This window comes from Phyllosticta capitalensis, assembly GCF_038381095.1.
Source record: "Phyllosticta capitalensis strain CBS 128856 chromosome Unknown BKA78scaffold_1, whole genome shotgun sequence".
In the NCBI taxonomy this organism is placed as follows: domain Eukaryota; kingdom Fungi; phylum Ascomycota; class Dothideomycetes; order Botryosphaeriales; family Phyllostictaceae; genus Phyllosticta; species Phyllosticta capitalensis.
Genome location: NW_027117439.1, coordinates 911,541 through 929,954, shown reverse-complemented (window position 1 = coordinate 929,954; position 18,414 = coordinate 911,541). Strand labels below are relative to the sequence as shown.

Below are 18,414 nucleotides of genomic sequence, written 5' to 3'. Positions count from 1 at the left end.
CAGTCTGCTGCAGCACTTAGAGCATCCGTGGCTGATTCGGGTAGACTCCTCGCTACATTTTCCCTGAGTCATGGACGGTTCGAAGCGCGACGCGTCAACGCGTCTTCCGAACTTCCGATCTTCCTCCTTTGTTATGCCAGGTCGACCCTTCTCGAGCCCTTTGCCCTTCTCGAAAACGAATCCAAGCTCAGCAGATCGTCCGCTCCACGGGTTTCGACAACACGCGCGTTCTCATGGAGGTATCACCAAAATCGAAGAAACCTCCAGAGGAATCGACAACAGCTCCAACGGCGGATCGATCAATAGCCCCGTCGAACACGCCGTCAAGACCACCGTCGATTCCATACCTTCCTAACGAAATCATTGACAACATTCTGAGTTTTTGTGACCCATCGGGACCGCAAAGAACAACTCTCAAATCCGCGCGTTTGGTATCACATGCCTTCCGCGAGCTAGCTGGCCGTTACCTATTTGAGAAGGTCTACGTGGATCCTTTCGCAACATATGGAGTGTTGGCACTTCACAACATCGCACGGAGCGAGAAGCTTGCCCATCATGTCAAAACCATTGTCATCTATACTAGGCAATGGAGATGGATACGCAATGTTCAGGATGACCTAGGTTGGAATCGCCGATGGAATCCTTGGAGGCATCTTGCCTCGTTAAAAGACCGCGATGATTTCTCGTTGTTCTGGGAAATGTTGCTACACAGTGTCAAAAAACTTCCAAACGTCAATTCCGTCTATCGATGCGGTCGCTACAGACATGATTGTGATGACGGTGCCCTGGCATTGGCACTCATTGCCCTGAGCGAGCCGCTACACGGATCTGAGGATATCAGAACACTGGAAAGATTCGAGTGGCAGTGGAGTCGTAAAACCAGTTGGCTCGCTCCCTACTTCTGGCTAGGGGAGCTCTGTAATACTGCGGACAGCGACTCTGAAGAAAGCAACCCTGAAGAGCCCGAGCCTGAGGAATGGCCTGCATTTGGAATGATAAAACACCTCAAACTAGTGAACACGATATGGCCACGAGACCTGGAATTCCAGGACGAAGAGGATGAAGGCAGTCTTTCAGCCATTTGTGAAGGAGGCGGGAACCTGTTAGAGTCCTTAACTCTTGATTTTATTCCTGTGGACTGCGAAACACTTCAAGGCAAACCAAAGGACTTTTTTCACTCCGACGCTTTACAGGCTTACGAAGGATTCTCATACTCTCCCCGATTAACTAGACTGGAGCTTTCACGCCTTACTACGACGGCCGATACTCTACTCAGAGTTCTAGAAAACACGTCGTCCACCCTGCAAGACTTGACACTCAACTTAGTAGTCATCATCTCTCCGTTTGATGAATGCAGCTGGATCACCTGGTACAATGACATTCATAATTTCTACTACAAGTACAAAGATGCGAGATCCTTCGAACCCGACGATTTCCCAACCAGCGAAAGGCATTGTTGGGAAACCATTCTTTCGGAAATCCCCACACTCCTGCCAAACCTCTCCTCTGTCTGCCTTGCCGATCTTCTTGATACAAAGCCGCATTTCCGGGCGACAACTGGACAATCGCATCTCCACAAGACTCTTACTGGGTAGCTAAAGTGGGTAGAAGGGCCACGCTGGCTTCTATCCGACTGCCGCAGAGGTCTTCGGGATCAAACAGTTCTTCACGAATTCCTTTTGCGTCGCTCAGACACAATGCCGAGCCTGGAGGCTCAGAAGATCATTCCTACCAGGCAAAGGTATACGAGCCGGGGCCAAAAAACTACTTTTGACGACAAACGTAATTACCTCCAGGGAACAGCTGTGGATGCTTGTGGGGACCTCGTCAGATTTCCTGCCAAAGCCCCGTCATGGTTATCTGGATGATCCTGTCCTCTCTTTCGGGTCTTTTCAATCATTCGCACAAAGTTTCAACTCTTTTTTGACCATCCGCGACATTTTCATCCCTCATGCTTTGGCTGCAACCTTGTTGTAATCGTTATTCAAAAATCCTTATCTATGCTTCAAGTCCAAATTGTTGCATGCGTCGAAAGCTCAGAAAAGATTCCGCACATCGTTCACGGCGTGGCACCCTGAATTCAATAAATTTTCCCGCCTTTTGCAATTGGAGCGCCCACCAAGTCTTTCTTCTGACCTTGGACCAATGGATCTGCTGGCTGTCCTTCCAAAGCTGGGCAATCTCGAATCTGGCTTGGGCGACACCAAGCTTCGATGACCGTCCAACTCCCATGATGCTCCGGCTCTGCTTCTTCAAGAAGAATCATTGAGGTGTATAATTTGAAGCGTATTTTAGGAATGTTGTCCTGCTCTCCAATCAACACGTGCGCTGCGCACTCGACAGTATTAGGTAGTTTCTTCACTCGCTATATAAACATCAATCGCATCAATCAAGCGGTACTAGGCATGCGTTCTGACTCAGGAAAACTGCGAGTACAGGTTTACTCGAGTCAAAGGCATCCCAAGTTCAAATCCCAAGATCAGACCATGCTAGCCCGATTGGGCTAAGAGTGGTCACTCAACGCATGTGCTTGTTGACCAACTCAATTTGGTTTGAAGCATCAACACGCCGAGGCGTCTCTTCCATTTCAACAGAAAACCGACTCCCTGTCTTCGTCAGACCTGGTTCGAAGCAATTCAATCTCATTAATACCCAACCGCAAAGCACCATGGAGAAGATGGCCAAAGACTCATCAAATCACGCGCTGAAAAAAGTATCGCACAATTCGCCAGACTCATCTGGGGATCCACCAAAAGCGCCTTCGGAACTGCCGTCAAAGATTCGGCCTATCCCACACTTCCCCAATGAGATCATTGACCAGATCCTAAGTTTCTGCGATCTGGGGCAAAGGCGGAAAAGTACGCTCATGTCTGCCCGCTTGGCCTCACGAGCCTTCGAGAAAGCAGCCTGCCGCTATCTATTCAAGGAAGTTCACATGGATCTCATCGGAGGCTGGGGCGCCACAGAATTCTACGACATCGCGGACAGCAGATTTGCACGCCATGTCAAGCACCTGGTGATGATATCCTTCCTGCCAGGTGTGAAGATCATAGAGGACATACAGGGACCTACTTTCATAACTGAACTTGAAGAGGAGTATAGTGAAGATCTCAACCCAGAACATCTGGAACAAATTCGCAAGAACATGGATGGCAACTGGATCTTCTTTCTCGACAGCATTAAGAAACTCCCGAATATTCGGTCTGTCTCTTGGTCCAACCCTTATGGTGTTACCCACGATTATTCCAACATCGACCTTGAGAGTGAAGCATCTGACGACATGTTGACTTTCACCCTCCTGGCCCTGAGCAAGCCGCCGTACGGCTCTGACCGTTGCCGAACCCTGGAGACAATCGAGTGGCAGGGAGGCCGCAAAAACAGTTGGACTGCGCTTTCGCGGCTATGTCAGGCTAGCAACTCCGCGTCCAGTGACTGCAGTTCCGGTGACTCCAAGTTGAATAATTTCAGCTCAGAGCCCAGAAGTTCCAACAAATGGCTTCCATTCCGGATAGCCAGGAGTCTGACTCTGATAGACACCACTTGGCCGCGGGAATCAGAGTTCAAGGACGAAAACGTGCAGGACAGTCCCTCAAAGTTCTACTCCAGTTGAGAAAATCCTCTGGAATCTTTGACCCTCAACTTCCAAGCCAAAGGATCCAAGGTGTTCGACAGAAGTCCAGAGGATGTCTGTCTTTCCAATGCGCTGCAGGCTTACCAAGGTTTCTCATTCTCCCCCAACCTTACAAGGTTAGAACTCTCACATCTAACCACTTCAGCAACTACTTTGCTTATGTTTCTGAAGAACGCCTCATCTACCCTCAGAGACTTGACTCTAAACTTCATTATTATATCCCTATTTAAGGAATATAGCTGGACCTTCTGGGACTAAAATATCCAAGAGCTCTACGGTTATTATTTCAGGGGGGGTGATGAATATAGGGATTTCCAAATTCCTGATAGAAAGACATTTTGGGAGGACATTCTCCTTCAAATTCCCAAGATGCTGCTAAACCTATCCTCTATCTATTTGGCTGATCTCATCAACAAGAGGCCTCATCTAGAAGACAAGGACTCCTTGCGGTCGTGGTTGTAAAGGACAGAAGGCACACATTGGCTCCTGACCAACACTCCTGAAGGTTCCTAGAACTCAACTGCTATCCATGAATATCTTTTGCATCACTTAGACTTACTACCAAGCTTAGAAGCTTAGGAGCTATCCAAGACCTACATTTACTAGCACGAGGAGGTGTTGCAAGATCTATATTGTTTCCCTTGTGCCTTTGATGATCCTTGTAATCATCTTTAGGGCTTATCTCTAGATACTTATAGGAACATCACAAGGTTTCCTACCAAAAAGCCAAAGTGTTGTCCAATTTAGACCATTTTTCCTAAGAGGTCGTCTGTTTTCCTCCTTTTCATTTTCAACACTTGCGCTTTGAATAAAGATCTCGCGACTCCTCAAGAAAGTTACGCCACATTGTCAACCTATTCCTTTTCCGATTTGACTTGTATAACGCATCGAGCCCCATCCACGCCGCAAAGCAAGCGGCAAGACTTGTTCATTTTCCGTTCTGTATCACGACACTCAAGTTGACTGCATGGAAACATCTTGTCTTGTCTTTCTTGAGCCGGTAGTCGTGCTGCAACTCTGTAACCGGCTTTCTTTTCCCCCTTCTGCTTCTCTGTGCTGCAACCAAATTCAGAAGAACAACATCTTTGTTGAGCCTGCGCTTACTTTCTCAATCAGACTATGCAGCGACACCCGTGGTGCATGATAGAGAGACATGGTTGACTCTCGGTTCCACCCTCTATCCTTGTTCGCTCACTGGCATTTGCTTGAAGTCTCTACACCCCAACTCAATTAGACCCTTCACCTTCGCCTCAAGTCCTCAGTCACTGTCATTAAATAGTGCTGTATTTCACCGCAAAAGCACCGCCTATAAGTGAGCAAACTCAAGCCTCGCCACAGCAACGAGAAACAGTAACTTCTCTTCTGATAGTCCCCAGAGCACCACCACAGTGAAGGCGTTTTCGCTTTGGATTGGGAGATCCACGCCTCTGCAGATTGAAATCCTTGCAGGCTCCGTCGTGCGTCTTTTATGCCTCTCAAGCTGAACGTCGGGCTCGCAACCTCCGCATGACACCTGCGCTCAGCCTCAACCATATGGTCAGTGGTCTGCCCTCGTGGCTCACGAAAGCCTGTTGCCTGATCCGCGCCCCGTGACAAAGCTCTGGTGACTCAGTGACGCCCAGGCGCTCGTGGAAGGAGGCGAGCGAGTATAAAATCGCTGCTCTTCGCTCGAACGACGGCTGCAAGGCTCCTCAGGTTTCGGGGACAGCAACGGCGACGCCCTGCGCAAGACGACAAAATCAAGCCGACTTTTGGGCCTCTCCAGCTCTTGCAAGCCGATACTGCGGGTGTGTGGCTGGTGCCGTCGAATTGCTGGCTCGTCTTCGTTGCTCGACTTCCTTCGCTCCCACGCCACGCCACGATGACGATGCCCACCAACTTCGCTCCTCGCTCAGACGCAACATCCCATCACACCCCTATTCCCACCATAACGCCTTCCCAACGACCCCTTCTGCCCCCTGTCTCCCCCTTCCCCCCTAACCTCACATTATAAACCGATTTCCTGGTCTCGTCTGTCACGTACGACCATAGCACGTGGAGAATTCGGAACCCCGTCCGCTCTTCCATAGACAAGCCACGTTGCGGCCGATTAGTAGTTGCGTGGGTGACCAGCAGCGAATCCCGGCTGTTGTACGTTTTGGATTTTTTTTTGTTCGTTCGGTGGAGTAGTAGAGTGGAGACAGGGGGCAAGGGGGTCAGGGGACGCGGGGTGGTTTGTGCGGCCGGCTAGTAGCCGAACCATGCGAGCATCTGAGGAGGGTGAGTGACGGCGATAGACATTTGTGGAGTAGAGAAGGAGTGTGTGGGTTGCTAGGTGTTGGCAATCTGTTTTACACATCCGTGTTCACCAAGACGCATAAACTTGTCTAAATGAGATCTCATTTTTCATCTTTTCAACCCCCCTAATTATCTCCGACTGCGAGCTACCAGCTACATGAAGCAAGCAGGTTCCATACCAAATACATCCCAATTTCTACGATAGCACCCGAGACATGTCGCACTCCAATATCTTCTACAACCGAAACACAAAGACCTTCAACAAAGGAAAGCACAACCCGAGTAGTAGAGTAAGATGATGGCGCTCCACACAGACATGGCAAACCGAGAGAGACGCAAGAAGCAGCAGACAAGCAAGCAAGCAAGCCTTTGATATTGAGAGAAAGGAAAAAAAGAATCAGTGGAGGATACAACGGACTCACTCGCTGACCGATCGACCAACTACAACCCTGGTGTGCCATTCTATCGGGTCTCTTCCACCCCCCTAACACAAGGGAGATGGCAGACTTCTTTTCTTGGGAACAAAGGAAACAAAAGGAAAAGGAAGGCACAGTTCGCAAGTTGCGGATAAGCAGAGAGACACAGCAGACTGATCTGACAAAAGAGTTGACAAAGGAAATGATCACCGCTGTCGAAACAGTAGGTGATCGAAGATCGACACAGATGAAGTCATTCTTGAGAGAAGAAGAGGAGACCGAATGAACGAACGAAGAACGAAGAACGAAGAACGAAGAACGAAGAAACGAAAGACGAGAGAGCCGCACGCAGGCAGGAGGATTTTTCTATCGATTCGCTGCCACCGCTCTTAAGCGGGTTTTCTAGCTGGGGCTGACTGATTGGCTGGTTTGCTAAATCGAGTTTGGTTTGACAGGTGGTTGGGTAAACAAATACTTTGATATCAACGAAGGCCAAAAACAAAAGCAAGAAATATGTGGTTGATGGGCGCGAGAAAAAAAGTGGAAGGGCAGTAGCCCGCAGGCGCGCCTTCTCAAGCAAGATTTGCAAACAGGACAAGCGTTTGTTTGGAGTTTCAAAAAAGATCTCTCAGTGGCACAACAATCCAAAAGACTTTGTGTGGAAGAAAGAGGTAGGTAGCAAGCACAGAGGTCGAGTGTGCTACAGCCAGCGCAAGCAGGCGCTCTGAAAAAAATAGAAAAGAAGTTCAGAAAAAAGGGAATCAAAGGAAAAGATCAACATCGCCACACCACTGGTCCGCCGACCACCACTCTGTCCGTGGCTAGCCAGTCGGCTGGTTGGCTGCTGGAGGCTGGAAACATCAACATCTTTCGCCCCATCGCTCCACCCCGGCCGGCAGCCTGCCAGACTCCGCCGCCCCACCGCACTCACTACATCGAGTTAGATGCAACCCCGTCCGCGCTGGTATCACTCGGCTCCGCTCGGCTGCGCTCCGTCCGTTGCCCCCCAATGACCCCACACCCCACACTCTGACCGACCGCACGTCCGCACCACCACCAGATGTGCATCACCACGCTACGTCATGTCACGGGTCGACGACACCGGTGGTGCCGGGAGCGCCAATCTCGCCCTTGCACCACGGGTGCTCGAGCACCTGGCCAATGGTGATGCGCTGATCGACGTCGCGGTTGAGCATGAGCCGGATGAGGTCGATGCTCTCCTCGCTCATGATGTACGGCACGCGCAGGTCGTGGTCCATGATCTCGTCGATGCTGTAGAACGGGTTCTCCTTGTACACAATGGTGTACAGCAGGATGCCAAGCGCCCACACGTCTTGCTCTTTGCCGCGGTACGATTTGCCGGCGAGGACTTCGGGCGCGGCGTAGTCTGTGTAAAGTCAGTGTTTGCATTTTCATGGGTAGGGGCTGGAAGAGCTTACCAATTGTGCCCACAAAGACATCAAAGGGTCCGTTCTTGATGTACGCCGCGCTCCCAAAGTCAATCAGTTTGATGTTGCCCTCGCCATCCAAAATGACATTCTCGTCCTTGATGTCGCGGTGGACGACCTTGGCTTTGGTGTGCAAGTGATGCAAGGCCTCGGCCACCTGGACAAAGATCTTGCGGCACTCGTTCTCGTCCATGTTGACGCGCAGCTCAATGTAGTCGAACAGGTCCATTCCCGGCAGCCCATGCGGTACCATCTCAATGTAGTAGTTGACGTCATCTTCGAAGAAATCGGCCATCTCGACAATGTTAGGGTGCTTGAAGCCGTCCCGACGCAGATAGTCCAGTACGTGGATTTCGAGAGGCACCGTGCCCAGCCGTCGATCTCGCGTCCATGTGTCGACCAGAATCCGTCGCTTGGTCACGTACTTTATGACCATCTTTTTGGCGCTGTTCCTCTTGTATCGGCAGAGCTTGACCTGACCGTAGGCACCTTGGCCCATGTCTTCAAGTACAACAAAATCGTCAATGGTCTTCTTTTTGGTGGGGAGGTTGGGTTCTTTGGGTTCGGAGGTTGGGGTTGGAGTGGATGGAGCAGGTGAGGGTGTTGATTTGGCCACGTCGGACTTCATTGCGGATTGTTCTTGGATTTGTTGCGTGAGGAGTGAAGTGCCTGGCGGGGAGATACGCCGAGGAGTCGAGGAGTCTGCTTCTTCGGGATGCAGCTGTGTTGCGGATTGCCCTGGGGATGGTTGATGTGGTGGAGTGCCTGGCCGCGAGACCAGGGGCGTGACGGGGCCGACGCCGTGAGTCACTGCGTGCAGTTGCCTCGAGTACGTTATCCAAAGCGCGTACACGACTTCCGAAAACTTTCTCTCGCCGTTTTCCTCACGCTCCTCGTCCTCAACAATGATGTCATCGTTGAACTTGGGCGACCGATCGCTCCGAACCACTCGCATTTGCACGTCTACCATGATCTCTGCGCCATCCCGATGCTTCGCTGGAAGGCCGCTGGGCTTCAAAAAGACGGCGGCGGCGTCCTCCCTACCTTCCCGCATTGCCAACAACGCGCGAGCTCGGCGGAAGCTGTGCTCCGGAATGACTATGCCATCGACCAGATTGATCTGGTCTTCGTCGGTCATGACATTGAGAATCTTGTCAAAGCTGGGGAGCAGCTGAGTGACATGAAGACCTTCCGGCTTCGCCTGTCCAAACAATGCTGAGGAAAAGACGGTATTGGCACTAGTGACCTGCAGGTTGTCTGCCGAGAGAACCACGATGCCTGCTATATGCGGGAAGCTTGAAACGTGGAACGTCGCCTCCCCCGAGAGCTGATGAACCGTGATCGGTATATTGATGTTGTTTTGCGTTCGTGCGGTAAACGTCTTGAGCTGGGCAATTGCATCAAAGTCCAAGGCGCCGGTGTTGGTGCCGGGGATGCGTGGTATGTCAGGGATCAGCCTGGCAAGGTCCATACCCCGGCGGACTCTTTCGGTTCCCCAGATGGCCTCGATCGCCCCCTGCCCCTTGACCACGCACCCAACCTCGTCCACAGTGACGTACACCGAGTCCTCAGCTATCTCTTCCAACACCCAGATGAGGCCGCCCCGTTTCTCCTTGACCCACAGGCTCGCCGCCCCAGTCGCACCATTGCGCTTTTGGATCGGCACAACGTCGCCGCAAAGCAAGACTCCCCTCGACTTGTTGGCTTGGTGGTTTAAACCGCCCTTTACGTTCTTTCTCGCGGCATACGAGGAGCCGCTGCCGTCATCAGTCTTGGATCGTCGGTTGCCAGCCACCCGCGAAGGCGGTTTGCTTAGCAGCTTGGCCGTCACACCGTTGCCCATGTGCAATGAGCCGGCGCCGGCTTGGGTGCTCTTGTTTTCTTGGGCGTCTTGTTTCCTTCTCGACCCAACTTCGGGATCCTGCAGCTTTTCTTCCAACCATCTCCGCCGCTCTTTTTGCACCACCTCCAAAATGCCCATCTTCCGTACTTCGGATCGAGTGACGCCAAAAACCAGACAAGCCAGGTCGTTCGCGGCGGTAATCGTCCATGGTGCCTGCGCTTCGGTGGTAAAGATGGCCTGGGCTGCGGGTGCCCATCGGCTGCCGTGTCCGTGTGGTGCAGAGGCGGCCGTGTGAGCCCCAGGCACAGGGGGGAGTGTTTGTGAGGGGGTCGGCGTAGTAAGGGGTGAAATGTGCGAGCTGCTGGCGGTGCTGCCAGTGCCGACATGTGAAGGTTCCGCCGCAATGTAGGGTTGGGCGAGGGCATCTTGTAACCTGCTCTGGATGCTCAGGGGCGCCGTGTCTGTATATGTCCTCTTTAATGCAAGTCTAGACGGTGCTGGAGGAGAAGAATCGCGCAACTCTAATCTTGGAATCTCGTGGTCAGGGTCGCTCCTGGGAGGCTTCGGCTTGGTCTCGAGGGAGAGCGAATCTTGGGGGCGCTGGACGGGTGTCGATTGATCCATGGGTTCGGGGCTCTCTGAGCGGGGCATGAAGCTCTTTTCGAAAATGTTGTCTCCCGTCGAGTCAGCAGGGCCCGTCATGGGCCCTCCACCGCCCAGGCCGCGGGCATGCAGGGCCTCGTCCCCTATCAGGTTTGCGCGGGACAACAGGTCCATCATGCCCTGGACTTCCTGATCCCCGCTGAGGCGTGCCTGCGCATTTGCGATGCCGTGATTTGTGGCGGCCCAGCCTAACCTATCCCGCATGAAATCTATGCTCCTCTTGAGAACATTCTGGCGATTGTGGATAAAGTCGTCGGCCTGGTGGGCAAAAGAAAACGAGTGTAGTGACTCGCAAGGGAAGCGGGACAAGTCTTCGGAGAGCTGGAGCGGCGAGGAGCTGGCGGCGGGGGGTAGCGTACCGGTGGGATGGCGCGTGGGGGGAAGGGATACGGCGATGGAGGCGGAGCGCGAGTTGGCGGCACTGGAAGGTCTGGTGGTAGGCTGTTGCCGTATGCGGCGTAGGCCTGAGGCTCCTAAGCCATGTTCGTGCTCTGGAATGATGGGTGATCTAAAACAAGGGTGTCAACGCTCCGCGGCTTACAAAAAGGGAAAAAAAAGGGAAGTGGAAAAAAATTGGGGCAGGGCAAATTCGGCCGTCTGACCTCGTCAGGGTATCAAATTCGCGCGCAGAGGCGGCATCAAACGACATGCGCGAACGAGGGCCCGTGGCCGAGGAGGGCTCGGTGGAGGGGCGTTGGTCGACCAGGCTGGTGGTGCTCTTGGTCTTTGGCAGCGGGGAGGGATCAGGATCGGGGGCGGCAGACGAGGTGGTGGTTGTGGTGGTGGATTGCTTGGGTTGCGAGCCTAGAAATATACACATCAGAAGAGCTGTGTCTTGGTCTGAGCTGCGGTGGTTTCGTTCGGTGGTGGTGGGTCGGGGTCGGCGGCGAAACGGAGATGGATGACGGAGGTGCTGGAGTCGGTGGTATATACAGGCACACGAGGCAGCAGCACCATGGTCGCTAAGGATGACGGTCACGTAGCTATGGTCGGTAGTAGGGCTCAACGGCAGGCTGCTTCTGGGCGCAACTGACGGGCTTAGGTGCTTGGGTGGTTGGGACGCCACGGCACGCTGACTGTCCCCCGAAACAGCAATGGGTAAAACGCGAGTCTACTCACCATTGTCATTTGGCGTGCTCATTACCAGAACAGGGCTGACGTTGGCCAGCGACGCCGGGTTTAACGCAGTAGGATGCGGTTGGTGGTGATGGGTCGGCAATGGAAGATTTTACGCGCGCCGAGCAAAGGCCAGGCGCTGAGAGACGACGAGGAAAAGATTTCAATTGCGATTGAATGCTGCCAATGAATGGATTACAATAGTGTCCGAGGCGGTGCGAAGATACGTAAAGGTTGATGGAGCTCAGGCAGCGGGGAGACGGGTGTCGCACAGCCGCAGCGCAGCGCGCACGCAGACAAAGACTCGTGATGATGGACGCGGACAGGGAGAATGGGGCCAGTTAGGGCTGTGAGGTATGTGTGCGCGGAAAGAGGAAGGCAATAGTGAGGAGGAAGAACGAGGATGACGGTGAGATGTGAGTACCTCACATTGTAATGTCTGTCAGTCCGAAGCGCGTGATGGTGCAGCTGGCCATGGGCCGTGGGCAGCATGGGCAGTCCCTGGGCACTGTACATCCTGTACTGCGCGGCTTGGTTAGTGCACAAGTCGTGGCAGTCCAGTATCCACATGAACGACTTGGGTATTCCCGTCTTCTCGTCGACTACTTCTGTGATCCGGCGGCCTTTGTCCTCCTCGACGGGAGACTCCAGTCGCAACATCATCACAAGCGGCTGGGGGCGCGCCGCCTGACTGGCGCCTCCAAGCCATCACATGTCGAATGTCAACCACGACTACACAACCTAAACCATGACTTCACCACAGTACCGCTCGCTACCCGGCCACGCGCCACGCCCTCCCGCTTATCCGATTCATCGCCCGTCTTGGGCAAGCCGGCCGCTCCTTCAGGCAATCCCCGGCTTCAACACCAACAAACAACAGCCGCCTCTTTCACCACCACGACTCGACCTTCCTTCGCCTCGTCCATGATTCGCCAATTGGTCCCCGACCCAACTGACGGCAATGGCGTCAACCAAAGCCCGTTCTTTGCTTTTGCCGACGCTTAACCTCAATACCTATACCCCCTTCAACCCCTCCTTGTTCCCCTCCCAGAAATTCCTACACGCCCGGTGCATGCTCACCCCCTCCACCCACCACTCCCCAAAGCTATCTTCAACCTCAATATCCACCTTGACGACACGTTCGTTGCGCTTCAGGCCACACAATGCGCATGCCCTGACCGCCGGCACTCCTCCCTCGGCCTCCTTGGCCGTCCGCACCGCCATCGTCTCCGCAACCTCGGGCACAGCACCTAGCCGCCCCCCGGCATTTGAATTGACTTGTACCACCAGTGACCGCAACCGTCCGACTTGCTCCCGCCATGCCCGTACCACCTCTTCAACCTGCGAGTCCTCGCGTCGTTCCTCGCTGCGGTCCAGCTTGACCACCTTCATGCCTCCGCCCCCTGCACGCCCCGCCGGCCCGATGCTCATCCCCTGTGCCAGGTACGCGTCGCGCTTCCACCGCAGCTTGCGCCCGGCGATGATGCGCGCTGCCACGACGCCAATCGAGAGGTATGAACGCAGGAACCTCAACGTACGCTCGTGCGTCAAAATCTGGGAACGCACGGCCGGTGGTTGCGCTCCGAGCGGTTTGAAAAGACGCGTTTGGGCAGAGGCAAAGATGGGTGGAAATAGATTTAGCAAAAGGAACGGCGGTGGAATGTTGGTAGGCGGAAGCGCATTTGGCAGCGGGTCCGGGGGACTGTTGGGTGTGGAGGGAATGCTAATGCCCGCAGGTAGGTTAGGTTGCGAGGACGCTGTCGTCGTAGGAGCAGTCTCAGTAAAGTCGGCCCATTCGTCTTCATCGTGTAGAGGTATGGGTTGAGCGGCCGGTTGAAGCTTCCGCGCTGCTGGAGGTCCTGGGCTCGTCCCTGTGGAGCTGATTGGCGTCGAGTCCGGGCGTGATTGTGCCCTGGCGGCTAGCTTCGCCGTGGTGCTTGATTTCCAATCTTGCCGCTTTGATGTAGGTGCTTTTGAGCTCAGACCACCAGACAACTCGAGGTCATTGATCAAGCTGTCGATGTTGAGAGCCGTCGTTGTCGGGGCTGGCTGTGCTGGTTTTGCGGGCTCCACAGGCTGGGAAGGTGCCGGCTTTTCCTCAGCCGCCGTCCCCTCAAAGTCTCCAAAATCGTCTTCCTCTGAGAGATTCTCGGCATCGAACAACACATTGGGGTCACGTGGAGGAGTTGGTCTCTTCTCAGGGACCCGAGAAATGGGTATGCTCGGCACGTTTGGTTTCTTCGATTGGGTGCTCTGATTTGGCAACAAGCCCAGTCCAAATGGGTCGTCATCCTCTGGAGGTGGATTGCTGTTCAATTGGACTGGTGGTGCAGGACTAGAGAATGGTATCGTCGATGTAGAATTGGTGCTGGTAGTTGCAGTGCGAAGGCTGTCCCATGGATCCGGTTTTACGGCCTGAGTCTGGGTCGTATTCGCAAAGGACAAGGTTGCTGGTGGTTGAGCTGATGGGGCATTGGCAAAGTCGCCCCAGTCATCATCTTCATCGTTGTTGTTGCTGCTCTGAGCTGGTGGTAGTGGTGGCTGTGCGGACGATGTTGCCGCCGCTGCTGGCACGGGACCAGATGTTGCTTGTCCTGCCGGAGCGAGTGAGGCCAAGCTTCCAAAGGCGCCAAAGTTGCTGGATGATCCTGGAGTCGATGTCGAATTTGCCGGCGCGTTGAGCTCGTTCGGGTCGTCAAAGAAGGAAAACTGGTTTCTGCCTGGCTGGTAGGCGGGACCCGATCCAGCCGGAGCCGGAGCCGGTTTGGACGGCCGCTGCGAAGCGGCTGTTGAAGAAGGCTTCGCAAATTCGGCCAACAGGTCAAATGACATTCTTTGCAATTGTTCCCGGAGCGAGTGGATGGCTCGTAAGTGCGAAAGGCCGGACTGGCGATGCTGAAAGCGGCAGGATGGACGTTGGATGAGATCGCGCTCACGCACTGACAGCGGTGGGAAGGATGGCGATGTTGGATGCGGCGGCACACGCCACCTGGGACGTGTTTGAGGCGGGCTGAAGCGGGGCCCCCTTGCCGAACCACCGTTCCCCTGCACAACATCTCGACTGCTTCATCCTCCTCCACAGCCCTGCGACCTTTGGAACGTGGTTGCGGATGTGGTCGTCCATGGCGCTGCTAATCTCTAGCGCTCCCCTGCCCCTATTTGGTCCGGCGATAATTATAGCTAGTCACTAGTAAGCTTGTTTTGACGCCGGCCGTCTATTTTTCTACCATTTTTGCAACCAGCTCTTAAGCCATCTCTACCTCTCCTGCTCAGCTTGGCGCTTTTCACCGAGAGATTCTAGGTAAATCAAACTCATACTGCAGGAGTCCAGATATCACTTTGACTTGCATCTGGCGGTGTGGCATGTCCATCTACTTCACTCTTCAAATCACATTTTGCTGTCGGCACCCTTTTTTCATAAATATATTCTCTTTTTTCTCTTTCTGTTTTCCCCGGTATCTTCTTCTATCCTTCTCTCCTGGCTGGTGCGTGCAAGATTCCCAGGGTTGATCTTCAATGTCAACCCGCAACGCACACCAACCCACTCAAACTGATCTTCATGGCTACCCCTCCAGTAGTATGTACCCAAAAGAAGAAACAACGAACCAATGAAATGAAAGTATCCGTCCCTAACTCCGTTCCGAATCAATCTCAAATGTGGGTGCAATGCCCAGGGTATCAAAACAATAGTGTCAAAACAATGTGATGCGCCAACTCCGTGTCTGCTCAAACGACAGATGCAACTTTTCGTCCAATCCCCCAATACGCATGTTCAAATCACAAAAAGCTCAACTCGTCTTCGCTACCCAAGTCGTGGTCCTCGGAGTCTCGAGCTCTGTTCTTGCTGCGGCGTGTAGAACGTGTCGACTTTGCGGTTGCTTTTGTGTTGTGTTGCGCTGCAGGGGCAGTCTCCTGGCGCGAAGAAAAAGATGAAGAGGCGCGACGCGATCGCTTGGAATGACGGAATCGAGGTGCGGGAATGACGACCATAGGAGAGTGATGACGTCGGGCAGGTTTCGCATGCAGAAAAGAGAGTTCGTCCGTGTCGTCCAAAGGCTTTTCGCTAATGTCGCCGTCAGAATCGCTCTCGGTCATTGATACATCCCCGTCCTCGTCGACGAGACGGCTGTCTTCAGAAGACTGGAGTGATGATGATTGTGAACTCGAAGACGAACTCGAAGACGAACTCGAGACCCTTCTGCTGACTTCGACGTCGCTGCTCCAGATTTGGCTGTCGTTGCTCGATGAATCCTCGAGCTCAACTGTACCATCGAATGTACCCAGAAATGAGGACCTGTTCACCTTTTTAGAGGCTCTAGTTGACCGCCGGAGCGTGTGGGCATAGCTGTGAGTTCGTTCCCCAGGGCTTTGACGCTTGCGCAGTCGCATTCCCGAAGAAGTGAGCTTGAATTTTGGTGGCGGTCGCTGCTGACTGGCGCTTTCAGGTCTTCGCGAGGGAATGAGGACGATGGGGCTCACGTGGTTAGGCCTCGGACCAGCGGATGATTTTCCAAACGCTGGCATCGATGGAGGTGCCATGGAGTTGGAGGTCTCGTCCTGCAACTTCAAAGGCTCTTGTTGCGTACAGATTGGGCTAGAGAGGCCGACGTCAAGGTTTCCTTCGTCTGCGTCAGCTTCTGCCTCTGCAGACTGATGCGACAAGGGACCATCCAAAGTTGGATTCGATTTGATTTGGTCCCAAGCAAGGCGCGTCACCGCACGCTGGATTGGTGGAACGCAAGTCGCCTGGCCTGGTTGCGGACGACGGCCTTTTGGGGTGAAAGCGACCCACTCCGAAAGACCAGACTCCCACCTGTAGCCAGAGCGATCTTCAGATTGGAGCAATGACTCCGAAGAAGTATCGCGAAGCGCTCTTCTATGGGGCGTTGGTACCAAAGACATTCCGTGCTGGCGGCTGTCCACAACTGTCTCAACTTCTCTCAGAAACGCAAAATATGCCTCGCGATCTCTTGAGTATCTGCGATCTTGCTTGCCAGATTCGAATGTGTGGGCAAACTCGTCTGCCGAGTCCAAGGCAAGCCGCTCCATGAACCACGAGGTCTTGCGTCCGCCCGTGCCGAGCAGGAAGACTACAATCTCTTTCAGCTGCAGGAAGCCGTCTTCTCTATTGATTTTGCCGCAAGACTTCACAATCGAGCAAACAAGCTCGGGAAGACTTTCCAAAGCACTCGGCGCAGATTTGTTGATGGTGTGAAGGGCGGCAATAATTGTAGAGTGATGAAGCTGAACAAGAGGCGACTCAAGCTCTTTCCCACAAACACTAATGACCAAAACGGTTGTGAGTATTGTCGCAATCCTGTCAGCTGCGCCGATGCCTCTGGACAGGGTTCCGAGAAAGTCGTCCGAAAAGACGTTGCTGACCAATTCAGCCGCTATTCCCTCGAGTGTGCAGTGGACAGCAGAAGCATCCTCGGGTTCCGAGCCATACTCCCGGTTTGATACGAGAACAATGGATGACAAAATGGTGCAAAGGCTGCTGATTGTCGTATTGAATGCCTTCTTCATAAAGTGTACTACGTTGTAAGAGTTCTTTGCGTGAATCAATGACGGGCCTTCGCCATCTGCTGGATCGATACCACAGCTGGCCAATAGGACGATTCTTAGGAGCTCCTTGGCCTCGAACTGTGATCGATTGGTCGTATCCGAGGCGGCGCGGATAATCCTGGTCCAGACTGGCTTGCAGGTTTTGGTTGCCAGCCATTCAAAGGGCAGGAGCTTTGCGCGAATCATGTTTCCGATTTCGCGGTAGAAGAATGGCCAGTCGTGCTCCTTCTCAGCCCATGAAAAAAGAGCCGATATTCCAGGATAGGTTGCCGATTCGTATTGAAAGAGCTGGGCTGAGGAGCCAAACGGCGGCGGCAGGGGACCGCGTGAGTGCGCAAATGCTGACAGCAACTCCCGTGAGCTGTCTTTGGCTTCATTCGCATCACAAAGGCGGATGAGACAATGAATCTGGGTCTCAACAAGAAGGTCTGCCTCAATGGCTTGAACCAGCAAGCTCGTTGCGTGTGCGCGGACAACATGACGGAGTTTCTTCCAGCCACCATTTGTTCCCAACTCTTCCAATTCCTCATAAACCTGCTGGCTGGCGTCGCATTTCACACTGTTCTCATCTTCCCATGCCTGCCTGCCGTCCATGTAAACGGGGACCTTGCGCAAGCACATGGCCAATAGCGAACGCGATCCTTTGGGATTGTCCAGGTCTTCGGTCCAGACACAGCCTTCTCCACCCTCAGCCTGATTTTCAGCAAATGGACTGGCGGTGTCCACCAGCAATTGCTTGAAGCTGTCAAACAGGCGGTTTACGTGCTTCAGCATATCCGTCGGGGCACCGTTCGTAGCGTTGGCATCGAGGTGACGAAGGAACTTGAGAGATGGCGCAATGTTCAATCCGCGGCTCAAAGGGTTGTCCTGGTTTGTCTGCGGCGACTCATAGGGCACTTTTCCCATGATACTGGAATGCCTCGCGATCAACGGAGTGGCTGACAACTCGCCAGGCTTCAAGGATTTGCCTTTATTCGGTCGTCCAGGAGGCCGCCCAGTGTACTGACGCTTGACCGGTCTCTTGTCTTCAAATTCGGGAGCCCAGTCTGGATCGGCAGGCTTATTCCTGGTGGGCTTCGCCGCCTTTTCATCGCTGTCGTCGGCACGTCGCTTGCGGGGGTTTTTAGGTTGCGCGGCGGGGCCTTTCGCAGTGCCGTACTTGGCGGTCTTCAAGCAAGCGATTTCGTTCGAGATGGGCCTCAACATGCGCATGCATCGGGATGCCGTCCATGGTCTGTCGTGGTGAGTCGACGAGAGCGTCTTGCGACCGGCCCGCTTGGTATTCATGTTTGAGCGAATATCTGAAGTTGTGAGTCGCATGCCCAAAAAACTGCGCGGTGGTATTTGTGGAATAGAGCTCACCATGTCACCAAAAAATTGGATAATTGGAGGGGAGGGAAGATCGTGAGAAGGTGGAGTGAAGAAGAAGATGGGGTTGAGTGTTGAGATGCGCAG

At 53.7% G+C, this 18,414-nt stretch overlaps 6 protein-coding genes across 6 annotated transcripts; 2 read left to right on the top strand and 4 right to left on the bottom strand.

The window, feature by feature from the left end:
- The first annotated feature begins 142 nt into the window (after window positions 1–142).
- Window positions 143–1,773, top strand: BKA78DRAFT_6157 (uncharacterized protein). The gene has a single exon (XM_066893474.1). It carries the CDS (start codon window positions 234–236, stop codon window positions 1,593–1,595), a length of 1,362 nt encoding a protein of 453 aa, XP_066748979.1. The 5' UTR covers window positions 143–233; the 3' UTR covers window positions 1,596–1,773.
- An 895-nt stretch (window positions 1,774–2,668) lies between these two features.
- On the top strand, window positions 2,669–3,610 carry BKA78DRAFT_358599 (uncharacterized protein; the record flags this gene model as incomplete). Its single annotated transcript, XM_066892356.1, has 1 exon — window positions 2,669–3,610. One exon carries the CDS (start codon window positions 2,669–2,671, stop codon window positions 3,608–3,610), a length of 942 nt encoding a protein of 313 aa, XP_066748978.1.
- Window positions 3,611–7,409: 3,799 nt separating this feature from the next.
- On the bottom strand, window positions 7,410–11,098 carry BKA78DRAFT_243932 (uncharacterized protein; the record flags this gene model as incomplete). The annotated part of the gene is made up of 4 exons (XM_066883986.1): window positions 7,410–7,711; window positions 7,764–8,411; window positions 8,457–10,786; window positions 10,881–11,098. The coding sequence occupies 4 exons, from the start codon at window positions 11,096–11,098 to the stop codon at window positions 7,410–7,412; spliced, it is 3,498 nt and encodes a 1,165-aa protein (XP_066748977.1).
- Window positions 11,099–11,343: 245 nt separating this feature from the next.
- BKA78DRAFT_6124 (uncharacterized protein) lies at window positions 11,344–12,232 on the bottom strand. Its single transcript, XM_066893464.1, has one exon. It carries the CDS (start codon window positions 12,055–12,057, stop codon window positions 11,590–11,592), a length of 468 nt encoding a protein of 155 aa, XP_066748976.1. The 5' UTR covers window positions 12,058–12,232; the 3' UTR covers window positions 11,344–11,589.
- Window positions 12,233–12,408: 176 nt separating this feature from the next.
- On the bottom strand, window positions 12,409–14,226 carry BKA78DRAFT_291013 (uncharacterized protein; the record flags this gene model as incomplete). Its single annotated transcript, XM_066885832.1, has 1 exon — window positions 12,409–14,226. The coding sequence occupies one exon, from the start codon at window positions 14,224–14,226 to the stop codon at window positions 12,409–12,411; it is 1,818 nt and encodes a 605-aa protein (XP_066748975.1).
- Window positions 14,227–14,814: 588 nt separating this feature from the next.
- Window positions 14,815–18,407, bottom strand: BKA78DRAFT_6108 (uncharacterized protein). The gene is made up of 3 exons (XM_066893459.1): window positions 18,322–18,407; window positions 15,697–18,260; window positions 14,815–15,450 (listed from the first exon to the last, which is right to left on the bottom strand). Exons 2-3 carry the CDS (start codon window positions 18,244–18,246, stop codon window positions 15,172–15,174), a joined length of 2,829 nt encoding a protein of 942 aa, XP_066748974.1. The 5' UTR covers window positions 18,247–18,260; window positions 18,322–18,407; the 3' UTR covers window positions 14,815–15,171.
- Between the last annotated feature and the right edge of the window lie 7 nt (window positions 18,408–18,414).